This window comes from Alligator mississippiensis, chromosome 2 (assembly GCF_030867095.1).
Source record: "Alligator mississippiensis isolate rAllMis1 chromosome 2, rAllMis1, whole genome shotgun sequence".
In the NCBI taxonomy this organism is placed as follows: Eukaryota; Metazoa; Chordata; order Crocodylia; family Alligatoridae; genus Alligator; species Alligator mississippiensis.
The window spans coordinates 149,168,792-149,189,759 of NC_081825.1; the positions used below are offsets into that span (position 1 = coordinate 149,168,792).

The 20,968-nt window shown below is 45.2% G+C and overlaps 1 protein-coding gene across 7 annotated transcripts in view; it reads left to right on the forward strand.

Moving 5' to 3' along the window:
• ARHGAP24 (Rho GTPase activating protein 24) overlaps window positions 1-20,968 on the forward strand; it is a 520,920-nt gene that overhangs the window by 432,315 nt on the left and 67,637 nt on the right. For 4 of the 7 annotated variants that reach the window (XR_009459915.1, XM_006265457.4, XM_014600612.3 and 1 more), the window contains one exon: window positions 12,363-12,485. Coding sequence is in view for 5 of the 7 variants with exons in the window: in XM_006265457.4 (XP_006265519.1) it covers window positions 12,363-12,485 (123 nt within the window). In the remaining 2 variants the exon portion in view is untranslated. Of the gene's footprint in view, window positions 1-12,362; window positions 12,486-18,444; window positions 19,872-20,968 lie in introns of those variants that run through there. The other 3 variants (XM_019488174.1, XM_006265458.4, XM_019488173.1) reach the window with 3 other exon arrangements.

Sequence of the window (20,968 nt, forward strand, 5' to 3'; positions counted from 1 at the left end):
CTCCTCCTGAAGACCCCCAGTGTAGGGGAGAGCACCACCTCCCTTGGGATCCCATTCCAGACTTTGGCCACTCTAACTGTGAAGAAGTTCTTTCTAATGTCTAGTCTAAATCTGCTCTCTGCTATAGATTCATAGATTCATAGATGTTAGGGTCGGAAGGGACCTCAATAGATCATCAAGTCCGACCCCCTGCATAAGCAGGAAAGAGTGCTGGGTCTAGATGACCCCAGCTAGATACTCGTCTAACCTCCTCTTGAAGACCCCCAGGGTAGGGGAGAGCACCACCTCCCTTGGGAACCCATTCCAGACCTTGGCCACTCGAACTGTGAAGAAGTTCTTCCTTATGTCCAGTCTAAATCTGCTCTCTACTAGCTTGTGGCCATTGTTTCTTGTAAGTGCTCTCTACTAGCTTGTGGCCATTGTTTCTTGTAACTGCTCTCTACTAGCTTGTGGCCATTGTTTCTTGTAACCCCCATGGGCACCTTGGTGAGTAAAACCTCACCAATTCCCTTCTGTGCCCCCATGATGAACTTATAGGCAGCCACAAGGTCACCTCTCAACCTTCTCTTGCGGAGACTGAAGAGGTCCAGGTGCCCCAGTCTCTCCTCATAGGGCTTGGCCTGCAAGCCCTTAACCATACGAGTGGCCCTTCTCTGGACCCTCTCCAGGTTATCCACATCCCTCTTGAAGTGTGGCGCCCAAAACTGCATGCAGTATTCTAACTGCGGTCTGACCAGCGCCCGATAGAGGGGAAGTATCACCTCCTTGGATATGTTCGTCGTGCATCAGAGCTTTTCTGATGGCTTCATCACGCTGCCGACTCATGTTCATCTTGGAGTCCACTAGGACTCCAAGATCCTTTTCCGCTTCTGTTCCACCAAGCAGGTCATTTCCTAGGCAGTAAGTATGCTGGACATTTTTCCTCCCTGGGTGCAGCACTTTGCATTTCTCCTTGTTGAATTGCATTCTGTTGTTTTCTGCCCATATGTCCAACCTGTCCAGGTCTGCTTATAGTTGTTTCTGGCCCTCCGGTGTGTCCGCTTCTCCCCACAATTTTGTGTCATCCTCAAACTTGGACAGAGTACGCTTCACTCCCTCATCCAAGTTGCTGATGAAGACATTGAAGAGTATCAGTCCAAGGACCGAGCCCTGCGGGACCCCACTGCCCACACCCTTCCAGGTCAATACCGACCCATCCACTATGACTCTCTGGGTACAACCCTCTAACCAATTCACCACCCACCGGACTGTGTAGTCATCCAAGTCACAGCCTCTTAACTTGTTCGCCAGTATGGTGTGGGATACCGTATCGAAGGCCTTCCTGAAGTCTAAGTAAACAACGTTGACCCCTACTCCTGCATCCAGGTGTTTTGTAACCTGGTCATAAAAAGAGACTAGATTAGTCAGGCATGATCTACCTGCTATGAACCCATGCTGGTTTCCCCTCAGCATAATTTTTCCTGGCGGGCTCTCGCAAATGTAAGCCTTGATAATTTTTTCAAAGACTTTGCCAAGGATGGAGGTGAGACTGACTGGCCTATAGTTGCCTGGGTCTTCCTTCCTCCCCTTCTTGAAAATGGGGACCACATTGGCCCTTTTCCAGTCCTCTGGGACCTGGCCCATGTACCATGAGTGTTCAAATATTCCCACCAGTGGCTCTGCAATGATGTCGGCCAGTGGCTTCAGTACCCTTGGATGGAGCTCATCCGGGCCTGCCGACTTAAATGCATCCAGTTCCTCCAAGTGCCTCTGCACCATCTCAGGGTCTACGCTTGGTAGTCTGGTGCCCTGCTGCTGCCTCTCTACAATCCCAGTGAGAGACTTGTCTTGCCCCTCGCTTAGGAACACTGAGGCAAATAACTCGTTGAGGAGTTCAGCCTTGTCCCCCCTGTCCGTCACCAATTGCTTATGCCCATTTAGTAGAGGTCCTATTCCACCCTGGGCCTTCCTTTTACTCCCTATTGTTGCGGGGCACCTCGCTGCCCTGCTCCTAGAGAGGGGAAAACTGCTGGGGAAAAGCCCTAGCAGGGATAATGAGCGCAGCTGTGAGTTGCCGGGGCAACTCCAGATAGATTGACTCACACCTGACGGCAGTCAGCTGGTAATGTAGGGCAGGGCCTGGCTCCTATAAAGCCTAGAACCAAGGCCAGGCTGGTGGTTCCCTGCTAGTTGTCAGAGAGGCAGGAGCTCCTAGAGCTAGGATGTGAGCATGTCAGGAACCGCTCTAGCTGAGTGAAGGAGGGCAGCTCAAAGAGGTTGATCACCATGGTTTAGCCAGGCAGCTTTGAGTTAAGTTGTGGCCAAGAGGCTTGCGTTTGTTTTGTGGCGGTCTATTATACCGTTGGCTAGGGTGAGGCTATAAGGGGTTGGAGGAGGCCTCATAGGGACCCCCAGAGGGGTGGGGTCCAGTGCCTGAGGAGGGCGCAGCGTACTCGTAGGGACCCACAGGCTGTGGGGCCCTAGTGCCCGGGAAGGCGCAGTATTCTCAGGGGCAACCCCAGCGGCGAGGGGACCCCGGCGCCAGTAAGGGTGCAACTTCCTTAAAGGGGCCTCACAGTGGAGTGTGAGGTCCCCGGTGCCCAGCATGGGCACAGCAAGCCCCAGAGAGGAGGCGATAATATCAGGAAGCCCAGCATGGGCATGTAAGGTCCCAGAGAAGGGGGACCATTGAGAAGCCCGAGACGGGCATAACGAGCCCGGTTGTAGGCTAGTATGGCAATAGCCCTCAGATAGGGGCAGGGTGCTGTGGTGGATCCCGATGGAAGGGGTTAGTAGTACAACACCCCAGGAGAAAGGCAAGGTGCTGCGGTGGTCCCCGGCAAAAGGGGATAGCAGCGCGGTGAGCCTGGACCAGAGAGGGTAGCCGTGCGGTGGGCCTGAGAGACCGGAGGCTCGACATAGAGTCCCAAAGCGGGCAAGGGTCCCTGAATGGGACAACACTTTTAGAGGAAGCCCAGAAAGGGCACCGAGACCCCAGAGAGGGGGCACGATTGAGAAGGCCCAGTGCGGGTGTGACGAACCCCAGGAAGGGGGGCAGCATTTTGGGAAGCCCAAGGTGGGCACGGCGAGCCCCGAAGAGGGGAGCGCCCTATGTAGAAAAGGCCCTGGAGAAGGGGGCATGTATTATGACAGACCAACGTCCAGTACATCTGCGAGGCTTGGGGTGTGGTATTAGGGGTTGGTAGGAGCCACGCATAGCCCATAAGGCTAGGGTGCCTGAGTAGCACCCATCGTACGGGGAGACCACAAGAGTCCGGGAAAACTGCGGGGACAGAGGTCCCGATACGCCGTGCCCAAGGCGGTATAAGGCAGCCTCACAACATATACTGAACAACAGAGACGTGGCGGGCGAAAAGAAGAGGGTGCCCTTGGGCCGGCCTTGACAAGGTGAGAGGGACCTTAAGGAGATCACGGCCCTCCTGCAGGACCTCGCCGTGAAACCTATATATCTAAAAAACAATTTTTTTGCTATCCTTAACTTGGGATGCCATCCTCAGCTCCATGGTAGCTTTGGCCTGTCTAACTGCCTCCCTACAAGCGCAAGCAGAGGAGGTATACTCCTCTTTAGTAATCTCTCCCCGTTTCCACTATTTATATGCCCCCCTTTTAGCCCGTAGGCTGCTCTGGATTTCTCTGGTGAGCCAAGGAAGCCTCTTGGCCCCTTTCCCCCTTTTTCCCCGCATCGGGATCATCTCCCTTTGTGCCCGAAGGATCATTTCCTTAAGGCACAGCCACCCTTCCTGGGCTCCCATCTCTTCAAAACTCTTACTCTGCAGTGCGTCCTTGACTAAATGCCTGAGTTCATTGAAATCAGCTTTCCTAAAGTCTAGCACTTTCACCCTACTAGTTACCTTACCCACTTGACGTTTTATGATGAATTCTATTATTTGGTGATCACTGTCCCCCAGGTGGCCACCGATCTGTAGATCTCCTACCATGTCATCCCCCGTTGCCAATACCAGGTCCAGTAAGGCATTCCCCCTAGTGGGACCACGTACCTCCTGCGTCAGATGGAGGTCCTGTACACAGGATAGGAACCTGCGTGAACGGTGGGACTTTGCTGTCTGTGTCTCCCAGCAGATGTCTGGGTAGTTTAGGTCCCCCATGATACCGCCTCCCTAGTTTTTATGGTCTCCGAGAGCTGCCTCAGCTCAATCTAGTTCTTCTAGTGTTTGTTTTATCCCCTGCTTACTGGACACTATGATGATGCAAATACAACAATATCAGCCTCTGAAATAAGAAAGATTTTGTTTTGCCTGCACGTTCTATAGCCTCTAGTTGTAAGATGATTGTATTCTTCCTTTCTGAGAAGTGATTTTTTTCTCCATTTAGGAATACAAATTATAGGGTGGCTCTTATTTCATGGAGGGCAGAGATGTAGATTTGAAACATAGATGGCACTATGTCTTTTTAACTAAGTATTTGCATTATCTTCAGTTGTGTTTTACATGGATTTTAATGCTTTCAGCAATATGAGGTGTCCCACACTCAATTGCTAGACCAACCTCTACACAGGTGATTGTATCCTATCTATATACTAGAATTTATGTGACTTCTTTCCCTCCTTCCAGTGACACACTATCGGCACTTTTACATGTGCTCTAGGAGTGAGGGGGCAATGCTTTAATTAGAGTGGCTCTGAGAGCCACTTTAATTTAAGCACCATGTCTCATGTATCAACATCCCCACACTTAAAAATGGCAGCAGGGATGCTTTGAACTAAAGCTCACTCAATGAGCACTTTTAAGCACCAGGACGTTGATACATGAGATGTAGGAGGTTTCTGGAGCATAGTAATTGCCATGCTCCAGTAGACTTGATTAATTGTGTGTGCTCCAACACGCTGGAATTCCAGCATGTCGGAGCAGCCTCCATGCTTGTGTATAGGCACCCTATGTTCTTAACTTCCTGTCCTAAACCCTTATGTCATTTTTCTGTGCTTTGTTGAATATAAGATATATTCCAGTATAGCTTCATTTGTGTGCTAGGTGAAACGTGCACCCTTTCAGTGCACCCTGAATTTCCTTTTCAAAGAAAAATATATAAAAATATGTTAAAACCAATTGGTACTGCTTAATGTAAGCTTTTAAAATCATGTACCAAAGATCTAGGACAGTGTTTTCCAAACTTTTGATACCTGATGCATGCTTTTTTCTGGCTTAAAAATCAGCAGCACATTTCACTCTTACCCAAAAAGTAGGGGGGTTGGCACCAACTCAGCACTATATATATGTATGTATGTATGTATGTGTATGTGTGTGTGTGTGTGTGTGTGTGTGTGTATGTATATTCCATATGTATTCCATATATATGTATGTATATAATGACTTGTGCAGCGGTGCCCAATCTTTTGGCCCCATGGGCCAGATTAATAGTTGTGGGTTGGTCCAAAGGCTGGTTCCTGTTTGTGGGTCTAATCCTGCTGTGCAGGACTGGCATGGGTGGGGCCCAATCCTGCCACATGGAGCTTGTAATTTTGGTGGCAGGGAATAGTGGCAATGTTAATTGTTACTGCTTCCCCCCAGCCAAATTTCTGGACCCTTGAGAAGTCCCACAGGCTGAATGACATGGTGCAGTGGGCTAGATTTGAAACTGATTATGCTGCAGCACACAATTTGGGAATCATTGTTTTAAGAGATACAGGTCCTGTTCGATATGCATTTCTAGAGGTCTCTTTCAGCCCTGCGTTTCTATGATTCTATGATATTTTGTCCAAGTGGTTCTGGGAGATGGTCCACCATTTTGAATTTTGATTAAGTTTGGGCCTGAGCCTTAGAGCTGGTATTTTGTTTTATACATACAGTATATTTTATGAGATTTCTGGCCAAGGTTAAATAACTATCATGAAGCAGCTAATACAGCTTTTCCTTCAGCTTCAATGGTGAAATATATTAGCTTTTTTTGAGGGATTTTGCTGTCTTATCTTTTGAAACAGCTGGAGTAGGAACAGCCCTCATGAAAAATAGGGTCCTACATTTTTATTCATCTCAGAACCAAAAACTTTTGAAAGCAGGCTTGGTTCTGAGATTAGAGCCCAGTTTCCTTCCCCTGGTGGGTGACTTTTTGAAAGGGGTTCAAAGGCAGTTGGGAGTTTGGGATATTTTCGTAGAATTGTGAGTTAAATTTCTATGCAGGTAACAAATATAAGAGATTGGTATCCCTTGGTAGCAGGGAACTGAACAAGCATCTGAGTTAAAAAGTAGATGCAGACACTATTCATAGAGACAAAATACCAAGTGGATGGCAGTACTATGGTTACTAGAGTTTATCATTTTCCCCCTCTCCAGCCAGAAACATATTGGAACAGCTGTCAGCTGAAATGAGTGCCAAAGCTGATCTTGGCTGAGCACTCAATTGACAGAGGAGGATATTGCTGTATATTCTGTAAATCATACTTCAGGTGAAGGCAGTAATTAACGTTTCAGTCTGAGATTGTCAGTTTTGTGTTCATCCTCTGGGTTCAACATGCATCATCTTACCATGCTCTTTTGCAGTCCTAGAAGACTGAAAAGTATGCAGTATTCCATCACCATATAACCAGTTTGTGTGCAAGACACACAAAGAGAACAGCTCTTCCTTATGCTTTAGCTATTCTTGTTCTAGCCAAAAGGAAGACATTGTTTCACACATTTCATGGATTTTAGGGTCAAAAGGGACCTACTAGATCATCGAGTCCAACCCCCTGCCCTGGGAAGGAAAGAGTGCTGAGGTCAGATGACCTCAGCCAGGTGTTTGTCCAATCTCCTCTTAAACACCTCCAAGGAAGAAGACAGTACCATCTCCCTTGGAAGCATATTCCATATTTTGGCAACCCTCACTGTAAAGAATTTTTTCCTGATGTCCAATCTAAATGTGCTTTCTTTCAGTTTGTGGCCATTGTTTCCCCAATGGGCACCCTGTTAAACATTGTATCCCCTATTTCCTGCTGTCCCCCCCCCCCCCCCCCCCGCCATGAGTTTGTAGATGGCCACAAGATCATCTCTCAGACTTCTCTTTTGCGGAGGCTGAAGAGATTCAGGTCTCCCAATCGGTCCTCGTAGGGTTTTTTCGGTAGGCCTTTAACCAGACGGATGGCCCTCCTCTGAACCCTTTCCAGGTTATCTACATCCTTCCTGCAGTGCAGCACTCAAAACTGGATGCACTACTCCAGCTGCAGCCTGAACAGTGCCACATAGAGAAGTATCACCTTCCTAGACCTGTTTGTGATGCACCTACTTACACAAGAAAGAGTGCGGTTAGCTTTATTGCTTCATCACATTAGTGACTCATGTTCATTTTGGAGTCAGCTATGACTCTGAGATCCCTTTCCACAGTTGTGTTACTTAGAATGGTACCTCCCAGGCTATAGGGGTGCTGATGATTCTTCCTCCCTACGTGCAACACATGGCACTTATCTTTGTTAAACTGCATCCTGTTCTGTTCCACCCACTTCCCCAGCGTGTCCAAATCCACCTGGATTCGCTCCCTGCCCTCTGATTTGTTTTCCTCCACCCATAGTTTGATGCTGTCTGCAAACTTGGACAGGGTGCTTTCTACTCCTTCATCCAAGTCACTAATTGATTGAACTAATATTGAACAATACTGGTCCCAGGACAGAGCCTTTGGGGACTCCACTACCCACATTTCTCCAGGTAGAAACTGACCCATTCACCACCACTCTCTGGGTGCATCCCATAAGCCAATTTTCCACCCATTGGACTGTGTAATAATCTACATCACAACTTTTTAGTTTATTTATAAGAATTGGATGCGACACTATGTCAAAGGCCTTTTTAAAATCTAAGTAAATAACACCTACCTCTATTCTTTCATCCAAGCATTATGTGACCCGGTCATAAAAAGAAACCAGGTTAGTCAGGCAGGATCTGCTTGCTATGAACCCAGGCTGGTTGCCCCTTAGCATTGTTTTACCTGCTGGTTCCCCACAAATGTGATCCTTAACAATTTTTTCAAAGGTCTTGCCAAGGATAGAGGTGAGGCTAAACAGCCTATAGTTACCTGGTTCCTCCTTCCTCCCCTTCTTGAAAATAGGGGCCACATTGGCCCTTTTCCAATCCTCTGGGTTCTGTCCTGAGGGCCACGAGTGCTCAAACAGTTGTACCAGTGGATCTGCTATGACTCCAGCTAATTCCCTAAGTACCCTAGGATGAAGATCATCAGGGCCTGTTGACTTAAATACATCTAACCCCTTCAGGTGCCCCATTACTAGGTCAACGCTAACAGTTGGTGGGTTGGTATCTATCTCCCACTTACTTAAAGTCCCATTGGGATGCATGCTTGTATTTATGTCCAGGAACACAGATGCAAACAAATAATTTAGGAGCTCTGCTTTAGCCATCCTGTCTGTTACCAGTTGCCCTAGCCATCTTGAAGGGGGCCTATGTTACCCTGCGCTTTTTTTTTTCTATGTATTTAAAAAATTACTTTTTGTTATCCTTAACTTTTGCTGCCAGCCTAAGCTCCATTTCTGCTTTCGCTGTCCTCACTGCTTCCCTACAAGCTCGAGACAAGCAGGTATACTCCTCCTTGGTGGCTGCCCCCTGCCTCCACAGCCCGTAAGCCTCTCTTTTCCCCTCCAGTCTCTCCTGAATTTCCCTGCTCAGCCAAGAAGGTTTCTTTGCTCTCTTGCCCCCCTTTATGTGTACTGGGATGGTCCCTTTCTTTGCCTACAGGATCAGTCCCTTGAGAAACGCCCATTCTTCCTGGACTGTCATCTCTCCAATGCTTTTGCCCATCAGTTCCTCCCTAACTAATCTCCTGTGTATGTTGATGTTGGCCATCCTGAAGTCTAGCACTTCAGCCTTACTAGTTATCTTCCCCACCTTTCGCTGGATAGTGAGCTCTATCAATAGGTGGTCACTATCCCCTAAGTTACCTTGTACCTCCAGATCCTCCACCAAGTCATCCCCTGTGGCCAGCACCAAGTCTAGTAAGGCTTTTCCCCTATTTGGAATGTTTACCTCCTATGATAGGTGAAGGTCCTGTAGCAGGTTAGAAACTTACATGAATGGGCAGGCCTGGCTGCTTGTTCCTCCTAGCAGATGTCTGGGATGTTTAGGTCACCCATGACAACCAAGTCCTTTGAGCACACTGCCTCTGAGAGCTGTCTTGAGAATTCTAGGTCTAACTCATCCCCCTGATGTGGGGATCTGTAACAGACCCCCACTACCAAGTCCTTTTCTCCCTGACTCCCTTGTAATCTGACCCTATAGCCCCGCAATTTGCCCTTCTTCTAGGCCCAACATAAGTACAGAAGATGTATATTGCTCCTTAAATTAGAGAGCAATGCCCCTCTCCTTTTTCCCCCCACTCTATCCTATCTGTACAGCTTATAACCCTCAATGCCCACTACTTAGTCATGGGTAGGGTCCCACCAGATTTCTGTTAGCCCAACCAGGTCGAATTCTTTATTTGCAAGCAGGAGTGCAAGTTCGTCCTGCTTGTTCCCCATGCTTCTAGCATTAGTATAGAGACATCTAATCCCCACAACAGGTGCCCTTCTGTTATTTGAGACACAGCAAAATTGCTATCACTGAAAAGGGTGGAGCTTGTAGTGTACAGTTAAAGGACCTGATTTTCAACTCCCTTGCACCTTTTGTCATCATTTTCATCTGTGCAAGGTGGTTTTAGCATGCCCCTATATTAAAATGATAACCTTTGATGCCCACTTTGTGCTTGCTATACACTCATGGAAGTGAAACAAGATGCAGCACAGTATAGAATTAGAACTTAGACTTTGTGCCAGGGAGGCTGTGGTTGTAGCTGTGTTGGTCTAAGGACACAGGCATTGCCTGAAGAAGGGTGTTTGTGCCCAAAAGCTTGCGAAGAACAGTTTTTCCAATGATTCAGTTGGTCTAATAAAAAAGATTACATCTACCCCAAGAACCTTGTCAGACTTTGTACCTGCTTTTCTGGTTAGTTACTCCAACTAAATAGAAAGAAAACAATGATAAAAAATACCTCTAGATTTCCCTCAAAGCAGCCTCTCAACCCTTCTTTTAGCAATGCTTTTTAACTCTATATTGCAGTGCTCTGAACTGTATTTTCAATTGTTCCACAAGCACATTTGTGAGGAAGGCATTCTTTATGGAATGTGTATTATATTCATTTAGCTTTCTCGATTATTTCAGTGATCTGTATTCCATCAAAAGTGGCGATGTGAATATAGACAGTGAGTGTGAACCTTGTACAGTTGTATCTATATTCAAGAATCCCAAAAACTTTTGCTTCATTTGGGTTTAATCTGGTCATTGGCAGAATCATAGCTACTTAAACAACAGTTTGTGATTCAGTTGCATAATTTGTATTAGAGGCCACAACTAAAATCAAAATCCTATTATGCTAGACCCTGTAGAAATCATAGGAAGAAACAGATTTGTTGCTGATATTACAGTCCTCAAACCTGTCCAAGGCACTTTACAGAACACACAGTAAGCCAGGGCTCCTTCTCTGGAGAGGTGATAGTCTAATTTAGTTAAAATCAGAAGGCCAAAGATAAATTAGTAGGGGTGGGAAAGGAGGTATTGAGAAATTAAGACAAGAGCAATAAGATACCCATGTGCCCAGTTTGGCTAGTGACAAACATTCAAAAAGTCTGAGCCTGAATTGATTCAGTCTTTGCAGGTTTGTCTAACTTGGCTAGGCTGAACTGGTTTGTAAGTGCACAGACTTCCCTTTTAGACTTAAAAAAATGCAGGCACATGCCTGCAGTGACTCAGGCTAGAAGCTGGGGGCACTAGAGCAGCCCTTCCTTCCCTTCCTTTGAGCACACTGCCAGTGCTGAGCTGAAGGTGTGGCGTGGCCAGGTCCCTGCAGGATGTTCTGATATGTCCCCCCCTCCTTCCCTCAGTAGCCCAGCAGGGAATGCTTATCACCCCTAACTCAGTTTTTATCAGCCCATTAAGAAAACAAAGCCTCTCTCCATTAGTGTAAGCTCTTCTTAAATAGCTTTTTGAAGGAAGGACTTTTCAAAGAAAGGACCTGTTGATTAGCTCCAAAAAGCCTGTCTGCCTTTGTTGCCTCCCACAGCACAGGCTGTAGCCAGCATGTAGTCTGCCAGCTAATGCTGAGAGGTGTAAGGCAGAGGGGCTGGGGAAATAATCACTGCTTAGCAGGGGGAAGCCAGGCAGTCTCTGCCAGAGCTCCAGCAAGGGAGCAGAGGGGAGGGGCTAGCTCAGCTGTGGAGCAGAAAGCCCAGCCCAGAGAGCATGCCGGGATGCTGTGGGAGTCTGGTTTATCTTAAACCAGCAAGGGGGCTGGGACAGACATTGCATAAACCAGTTTCAGTCAAATCAGTTAAGTCTGATACTACATTCAACTAGGTTTTTCTCAAACTGGTTTCAGCCATTCTCAAACTGGTTTATATGTACTGAACATTTGTTCTGTTACAGGTTTAAACCAGTTTCTGATCTCTTAAACCGGTTTATGTGTAATGTCTGTCTCTAGCCAAATGTTTAAGTCCTGTGTACACCTAAATTGTTCAATTAAAAGTTTTTATTTTAGCAAATAATTAATGGCTCGCTCCTTATGCATATTACATTGGAGAGCAAGCCCCACCAGTAGTCTGAAGCATTCAGCACAGACCAAGGTAACAAATGGAGACGTGTGAAGTAGTGGACATGGTGGCACCTACAGTGACATAAAGATGGTTTAAAATGTACATCCTCTTTCCTTGTACTAAAATAGTTAAGTAGAGAAATCAGAAACCCAGATCTGAAAGAAGCTAAACTTGAGTGAAGTTCAGGTATGGATCAGGCCCAGCTCAGTACTGACATGATTCCATCAATAACTGGATGTTTAAATAGATATTATGTTCCCTCTGCATCTTGTCACTGTTGGAACTTTCAAAACCAGTGCATTTGTGCTTGCTATTAGCATAATCAACCCTTATTCTTAAACTGACCTCTGTCCCAGTCTTGCCTTGCTGCTATAACTATGGCACATTTTGTTTCTGAAAATAAAAAAGGACTACTAGACCACTCTTAAAATATATATATATTTCATTTTCTTTGCCTTTGTACAATAAAATAATTGCTGCACAAACTTCAATGAGTATATCAGATTACAGATGAGTGCAAACCCAAAGTTTTTCAGAACTGCAAAGATCTGGTTTTGTTTACAATGACATTCATCCTGGTGTACTTTTGGGATCATAATAGCTGTACTTTATCAGATGCTGACTGTGCTTACAGTCCTTTCATTTCACACCAGGGCTGAGAGATTCTTGCCTACCATTCCCAGATGGAGGTATCTATGTCTGCATGCTTCCCATTCATTGTTGCAACTTCTGGGAAGTCATCACAGCGGCAGGTTGGCTAGGTTGAAAAGGAAAAGTTTTTACATGCAATTGCCTTCTCTTGCAGGAGGAGACCGAGAACGGATGACAGCTAACCATGAGACATATCTTCTTATGGCCAGCACACAGAATGACATGGAGGACTGGGTAAAAACCATTCACAGGGTTATATGGGCACCCTTTGGAGGAGGTGAGTTTACGGAAAGAAATACCAAAAATACTAAGAGAAAAAGTAATGCCTGGCTTGCTTTGTTGTGAGTTTAGGTCCCAGCTGGAGACTCCTAGTAAAGAAAAGGAGCCTAGAATGAGCCAGATACTTAACATATTTTAAAGTATGTCACTCTCAGGGTGTAAGTACGCATTGCAGTTCTCATGTGCTAACACTAAAAAATGTAAGGTGGTATTAAATTTTTCATGTGCTATGAGCAGTTGCATGTTAAGGGTCAATACCCTCTCTAGTAGGCACAGCTTTGACTTGTCACTAGGGCTAGGAACAAAAATTACACGTACACCAGTATAAGTGACTGGAAACTGATTCAAAATCTATAAGAACAGAAGTTCAGTGCTCATAAACCACTTTCAAAATGGCTGAAAGCAGAGTAAGATAAACCTGCATGGATGTAGTATCAGACTTAATTGATTTAGGTTAAATCGGTTTACTGAACTTCTGCCCCAGATCCCCTCCAGATTCAAGTTAACTCACAGTCCCCTATCATCCCACAATGCTTTGCACCTCCCCTACAGATCCCCCTCACAGGGTGGGCAGGATAGCCTTGGCCCAAACTGTCTGCTCCAGCCAAGCAAGGAGGTGTGATCTAGTGCCCGTGGCTTCTGGTCTGGGCCATTGCAGGCACGTACCTGAATTTCTGGAATCAAAACTGGATGTCTGTGTGACAGGAGGCAAAGTCAAGATCAGATCTTAATGCTGGCCTGCCGCTGTGTTTAGGGCAGTCTGCCCTGCCTCACCTGCCATGACTTGCTGGTTAATAAAACGGATGTAAGGTGCAGGAGGCTGCCCATTTAGTGCCTCAGTGCCAAGGGCATTATACACAGCTGTGATCTTCCCTTGCCATGTCCCATGCCTTGCAGATGGCATCATAAGTTGTAATAGTTCCAGCCCATGGTTTGGGCAAACTCTGTACCTTGTAGGGCCCCTAACATTAAGCTTATATACTCTACCCTTCCCAGGGCCTCTTTCATACCACTCTCTCTCTCACAGGGCCTCTTTTAACCCACCCTGCTCCATGAGTGGTCCCCTTGGACCATCAGGCTTAACTACTCTCATTCTGGCCAGTTCACACACAGCCCTTCAGGTAGCTCAAATAACCCTACTCTATGTGGACTGGCCTTCTGCCTCACACTGGGCTGACTCCCCCCTCCCCCCCCCAGCAGGCAACTTCACACATTCACATTCTTATGGGGGTTGGCCTGTATGCTGCCCTTCAGGCCACCTCTACAGCCCTACTCAGCACACCCCCAGTGCAGCCCTTCAGATCACCCTTGCAACCCTACTCTACACCCCTAATGCACAGTCTTTCAGGCTGTAATGGCTCACTCTACTATGTGCGGGCCACCATACTGACTTCTGCTCCTTCACCAGGGCCACTCTATCTCTCTGCCCCCCTCACTGGGACCTCCGGGGTCTTACACCGCATGGGCCGCAGATGTCTGGAGACATGCCTAGCCCCTTTGCCTACCCCTACATTAGGGTATCCCACCAGGATGTGGGGGCTGGTGTTATAAGGCACCCCTACATGCCTTTCACTAGGGAGGCAACTAGCCTGGCATTTCTGGGGAACTACCCCACCATGGGTAATCCTACCAGGCCATCCTTCCCCAGCAGGGTGTAGTTTTTGGTCATACCCGGGACCAGGAGCCTTTTGTCATCCCCATAGCTCCTGCCCTTACCTCCTTAAAGTGGCAGGCACCAAAGGTGCTCTGCCATAGTCTGTTCACTTGCTTATCAGTTCAGTCTAAACAGCTTAGACTAACCTGCAAAGACTGAATCGATTCATCCTCAGACTTTTTGACTGTCTGTACTTAGCCTAGAGAGCTGGTGAGCAGGACCATAGCTAGGAGCTGCCAAGTCTGTCCTTTGACTGCCTGATTTTCCAGCAGTTCCCTGATTGACCCCTCTGCCCTGCCTTCCAGCAGCTCCCCACTTATGTGCCATCCAACACCCCCACCATGGCTCCCCATTCACCCACAGATGCACAGCTCTCTCTGGTTCTTTCTCAGTCCAGGGCTGTAGAGTTTGGGTGATAGATTGTCTGGAGGGCTGGGGGTTAGGGCACTGTGAGCAGGGCATCCTGAGACCAACCAATTGCTGGTATTGACCCTGTGGAGCAGATTGATGTTATTGTAATGTGAGCTGCCCAACACCACCTGGAGATAATCCTCTCCTGAAGAGGCATAATTTTGAGGTACTCAAAAAGCCCCTGAACTCATCTTTTCCTGCCTTAATGCTCAGACACTCCAGTTTTAATATCATTTAACCCATGGGAAAGGTAATGCCTAACAACACCCTCACTTTGGCCAGAATGATAGAGATTTCAAGAGAAATTATTTGATGAAGTCAGTTTTCAAATACAGGGACAACTCAGAGAAGGATAATTCTTTATGGTTGCATGCAATAACATTACTAAGGCAGCCAACACGGCTACAACCTAAACCCCTGCATAATATTACTAAAACATTTTGCTTTATTTCTGTACTACCTTTTGGTGCAACCTACTGTTGTGGTTCAGTAGTAGAATCCTTGTGTGCCATGCGGGACAGCTGCATTCAATTCCTGGATGTGCATATAAGTACTGCCATTGAGGCACCAAATGTCTGGACTTGGTCTGGTCTTTGGATTCTGTCTCAATGCTCTAAGGAGGGGATGGAAGGTCTGGGCACCCTCCACTGCTCTATACGTCTGCCTAGTCATATGTGTTAAAGGTTCTGGTGACCTCTCACGCATACACCATGATCCAGAAGGATTGTTAGTTGCCTACTAATAACTTTCCATGCAAGGATTTCAACACACCTTACAGAGATACATAATTGCACTTCTGTGAAGAAAGGAACTATTATCTCTATGTTACAGAAGGTGGAACTGGAGCATGAAGATCCCAGAAGATGAGGCTAGAACTCAAGAATTCTGCACTCCTGATCCTGTCCTTTGACAACATGTATTTCACTTTTAAAAAGCCTAGTTCCTTGCCCACTGATGGAAACATTCTTATAAAGAAACCAAATGAAAAATATAGGATGGCATATTGTGCCTGTTTGGATGTCTGTCTCTTCCCAGTGTTACTGTCTATAAGCAAACTGCTGTGAGTGCACCCCTAAAGCCAGTGCACCAATCCTGGGGCTCTGTGCTCTTTTTTCCACACTGAACAGCTGTTGTATTTATTGCAGTGAGAAAGAACATATTTAATGCACATGCTGGATTCATTCTTCTTGCTTTATCCTAGCAAGAGGAGACTTTTAGGAAAAACAATCTATATTTTATACAATATTTTTGTTATGTACATTGGGAGAGGGATTAAAGAAAAATGAATGCAATGGCTGATGCATGATCCATTGATTGTCAACCAGTATTGTCACAGTCACACCCTCTCAGCAGGTCTCACAGCTGGTTTAGTGGTAGTGTCCTTCATTTATAGAGAGCCAAGCCTTGATGTTTACTTTAGAGTGGTACTAGCCAGGAAAGGTTGGCAGTGGTGGTCCCATAAACTACAATAGCTGAGGCTGATACTTAATATTATATAAAGTGCATTGCACCCTGCTGTAAAGCCTGTTGTAATATTTAGATGTAACTGTGTAGTATGGTATGGATAATTTCTCTTTTGGTTGGCAAATCTGAAACAGCAAATAGCTCTGCTTCATTTTAACAGCATAACAGCATTGCCATGAAGGCATTTCATCTCAAGTCAATAGCCCACTTGAGAATTGGGATGGGATGGGACTTGTATATAATTTGAGCTAGTTGGCCCTTGATGTCCCATCCAACCTTGTGGATCTGTCTATGATTATTATTTTTGTCTGGAAAATAAAAGCTGTTTAATTGTATGGCTTCTTCAGGCATTTAGCCCCATTTTCAAAATTGGCAATAATTTCCCCATCAGCCTAAAGCATCTGTATTTAAACAAGGTCATTTCTGATTTGTCAATAGTGTTGTTTGCTTGTGGGGGAAAAAAAATATCTGGCACTTTATCAGGAATGCTCATGTTGATTTGCAACAGAAAAGAGTGGCTGCTATTGCTAAAAACTGCTTTTATTGACTGAAATTCACCAATGGGTTACCTACTTTTTTAATTGATTCAGTTTAAATAACTTATAAATATGTTATAATATTGGATTTCTTGGACAAATATGTTTCCTGTAAAATAAGTTGTTCTAGTGGGCTTGAAAACCCACTTAAAAACATGAGAAGTGACTGATTGTAGCACAGAGGGTGGTATTGAGCATATCAAACTTTACTGATTTTAGAAGGCCTGTTATAAAATTGATATGTCTTGGCAGGAGGTCTGACAGTTATTGGGAGATAGAAAAGTGTCTTGTAGCAGGAGAGATTTAAGAATTGTGCTTCCAAAGACTTCCTTATTATTTAGTCTAATTGTATTTTCCCTATTTAAGTCTCAAATTTAATTAAGTTAGCTGTTTGGGATTATTAGAAGGCCTAGTGAGGCCTGGCTGTTTTATGGTTATACATACTGTCATGACCCAATGATTGTGTGCGCGCTTCGGCACTGCAGAATTATTTCCCGCCACATGGAGCTTTCTTTGCACGGTGCAATTGTCAGCTGCAGAGAGAAAACCCCAGTGCAAAGAGTTCCCGCCACACACATGCAAATTCGTACCCCATTATTGGCTGTTTCTAAATTATTCCCACGTGGCAGCTAGCAATTGGCTTGCTAGTCGTATAAGAAGTTTGAGCAGTTTCCGCCCAAATTGTAGAGGACTCCACAACCATCTCGTGGGGACTCTGAGCACGCGGCAGAGTAATAGAAACTTTGTGTGCGTCTCAGAGGAGTTCGGCGGCTTGATCAACCACCAACCTCTTCCCGTCTCGTTTGTTAAATTCTTCTTAAGACGTATCTACAGTTTTTTTGCACGCTCGTCAAGGGTATCCAGAGCTCTGTTGTGTTTGTTTAGCGGAGCCTAGCAAACTCTGCTCGTTTGTCTTCGGTGGAGCCTAGCAAACTCCACTTGTTTTTGTCTGTAACTGCAACTCAAGAAAGTTTTTCCTGCCTGCACCGCGACCACCTACGGTGTAAGTAAAACAATCTTTAATTAACTGCTACGAGTCCGTGCCTAATTCTAGTCCGTCATGCAAAAGTACCCGCCCTACCGTTGCGGGCTCCCGGCCACAGCCCGCCGTGCGCCCCCGAAAGCCTTGGACCACTCCCGGCCCGCACACATACATGAACATATGTATATTTTTATTTCCCCTTTGTAAATGATATCAGAACCAATGTGAAATGACCATAATTTATGGATAAGGGAACATATCATTATTATTGGACTTTGCTATTTTTGTGTTATCTATATATGGTATAGATATATGAGACTTCACAGGAAAATAAGGACCAAGGTTCTGATGGTGTTGATCACCTTGACTTCAGTGGAAATGTGCTGATTTAAACCAGCTGAGAATCTGTCGGTCTATGCTCCTAGGAGTTAATAATATATTTTATTCAGATTTAAACCATTAAAAAGTCTATGACAGAAAAAAAAAACAGATACAGGAAACAAAATAACTCAGCCTGACAATTTAATCAAAACCAAGGTGTCCATGCTGTCTGAAGCTTCAAACTAGATGCAGTAATCCATGCTAGTGTGATCTCACCCAAATTTTGCACTTTTGGATGTTGAAAGTAAATTTCCCTTAGAATGATCAGTCCTTTTTAGGTATTTATAAGCAGATGTATATGTATTCCACAAGTGTCTGTGCATGTCTGTAATGTCTGTGTGTGTCCTGCAAAGCTACGCAAATTTAGGGTCTGCCTGGTGGTGGAAATGGCATTCCAGTCACAAAGCAAATAGATCTATAAATGATTAACCAGAGCATTAAATTGTTGCTTGTTAACTTGTACTTGGAAGGGGGTGGGGAGGGGAAGGGAATCAGTGAAGGTGTTCAGTGCAAGATTATTTTTTAACCCAAAGAAGAGGAAGGGTACTAGGAACATTCAAAGAAAGAAAGAAAGAAAGAAAGAAAATACGAGGGCATTTAATGCTTGTTTGCACATGAAATTCCTTTCCCAATTAAATTTAAAAGTTTTTTTTTTTTAAAGAACGTAATGACTTGAGCTTTGATTGCAGAGCTTGAAAATAGGAATAAAGTGAAGGAAGGGAATAGAGGCGAGGGAGGAGGGGGAAGTCACAGCAGCATTTTAACAGGGGATAGGAGGAGGGCTGGAACCTCCTATGAGAGCAAGAGCACTGAGACCTGCTGGTTAAGCTGCCACACGTGACAACAGCTTGAAGTCAACTCAAAGTCAACAACCAAAAAAAAAAAAAAAAGAAAGAAATCAACGTTGCGGCAGCTCCCTCCTTTAGATTGTTTTGCCTGCACCTGCTGCATGCGGCTGGCTGAGCAGAAGGCAGCAGCAGCTCTGAAACACTCTGATGAGAACAGTGGGAAAGGGAAGAGACGAGCACGACATCCCCTTCGTGGAAGCATGCATTCTGCAGTCCATCCCTAGAATCTTTCCAGCAAGGAAGCAGCACTGCTGTATCTGACATGTCTCTAACACAGGAACCTCTGGTAGTTTGAAGGCAAAAAAAAAAAAAAAAAAAAGCCCAAGGAAGAAACCTACAAGGACATCAGGAAAGGGAGACGGCTACATAAAGGGCTCTTTGAAAATAATCCATTCTGGACAGCTCCATTTGGGTGAAGGTGCCTTTATAAAGATTCCCTCTTTGCATAGATAAAAGGAGCCAGCAAGGAGTATCCTGGATAATTCTTCAGGGGGCCTTTTTGTCATTGTTTGCATTTTTTCCCCTCATATATCGCTATGTGCTGACCTTTTCCAATGGAATTTGAGTCCCCTGCTACTCCACCCACAGTTCCAGCTGAGAGGAAGAGCTCCTTCCTCCCCACCCCCCCATCACAACTCCTTCTTTCCTCCTGCAGACACTTCTATTTGAATAGAAGATATATCTTTTTGCCGACATTCTTTTGTTGTGACTGGGCATAACAGTTGTCTCACCTCAGGAAATAAAGGAAAAAGAGCAAAGGAATTAGAAAGACGGAAAGAAATTGTCCCCAGAGGAGAACTGAAACAGGAAAGATAACATTAAAAATATTAAAACTCTACAAAGATCTAGAAGATCCCAAATCTTCAAGCTCTAGAAGAAAAATGTACTATAAAAAGCTCCCAAAGAGCCCATAACAATGAACAGTCATGGTGTTTCATCTGGCTGCAGCTTTTAAAAGAAAGCTTTGAGGGTGAAACTGGGGCCCTGGCCTATATGATGCCTGAAGATAAAAATGCTGGGGTCCGCACATCAGGTGCCTTAGCATCAGCTCTTTTCATTCCTAAAACTACCTATAGGAGAATTAAACGGTGTTTTAGTTTTCGCAAAGGTAGGTACAATCTGTCACTGTGTTCTGCTTTGCTTTTAAAGCCTGTTATTCTGCATTGTGAAGGAGGCTGTGTATTGGGTACAAATGAGACTTCCAAAACAAAGGGCATGAAACAATGAAGACATCAACATTCCATGAATGATTTACTCATTTTTTGTTCACTTATTGGTGGTTGGAAAGCTTAACATTTTATCCTCTGTCTGATCACCCATGAATGGGCTGTGTGAGGTGGTATGAGACAATTATTTTGTGGTTCCTCAGAACAATCCCAAAACGAAAATCAGTGAATGGAGAGAGACAGTTTAGCTAGTGATGACCTGATTTAGCTTCCAGATTGGTAAAATAAGACACAAGAGTCTGATTTATACTTTTGGTTGCATGGGGGCCTGCCGGGGGGAAGGGGGGTGTGGAAGAGAGGGAAGAGGAAACAAGACAATTGCATGTGTCCAGAGGATCAAATCCTTACATCCAAAGACATCTGATAGACTGAAGTGGATTCCCTCATCATAAATTGTCCTGTTGCATATGATTGCCTTGCTTTGTATCATCCTGTTCTTCTGCAGCTTGCACTCAGTTCCACTCCACTGCAGAGACATTGTTAAAGTCAGTTCTCATCTGCATTGCACCTAATGCTACTGAAATAAAGTATGGCAGTTATGGGAGTAAGGCAGGCTTTTGAATATATCAGCAGGTAGTGCTTGAAGACAAAACAGTCAGCTCAGCTACAAGAAATAATAAGGGAGATGGAGGTGAGTAAACAAATTTGTTTACTCCACTTTCTGATGAGAGTAAACAAACTTTGTCTTTCAGGACTCTGCAAAGAAGCCTATAACAGTCATGTGCTGGTTCTAAGAAGCATGTCTGAAAGGGGGAATGAAAACAAAGGGCCAAATTCTCATCTCCATTCAGAGTGGCAATAAATGGCTTTGCACAAGGGATGATCTCTACTTTGCTCCTCCACTAGGATGAAGTTGAAGTTGCAAGGTGGTGGGATACTGGATCTAGTCCTTGTTTCCCCATACTCTGCAGAGCCTCTGTCTGTGTTCTTACCTTTTATTTTGCTATCCTTTCTTGGACTACCCCTTGGTGCTCCCACA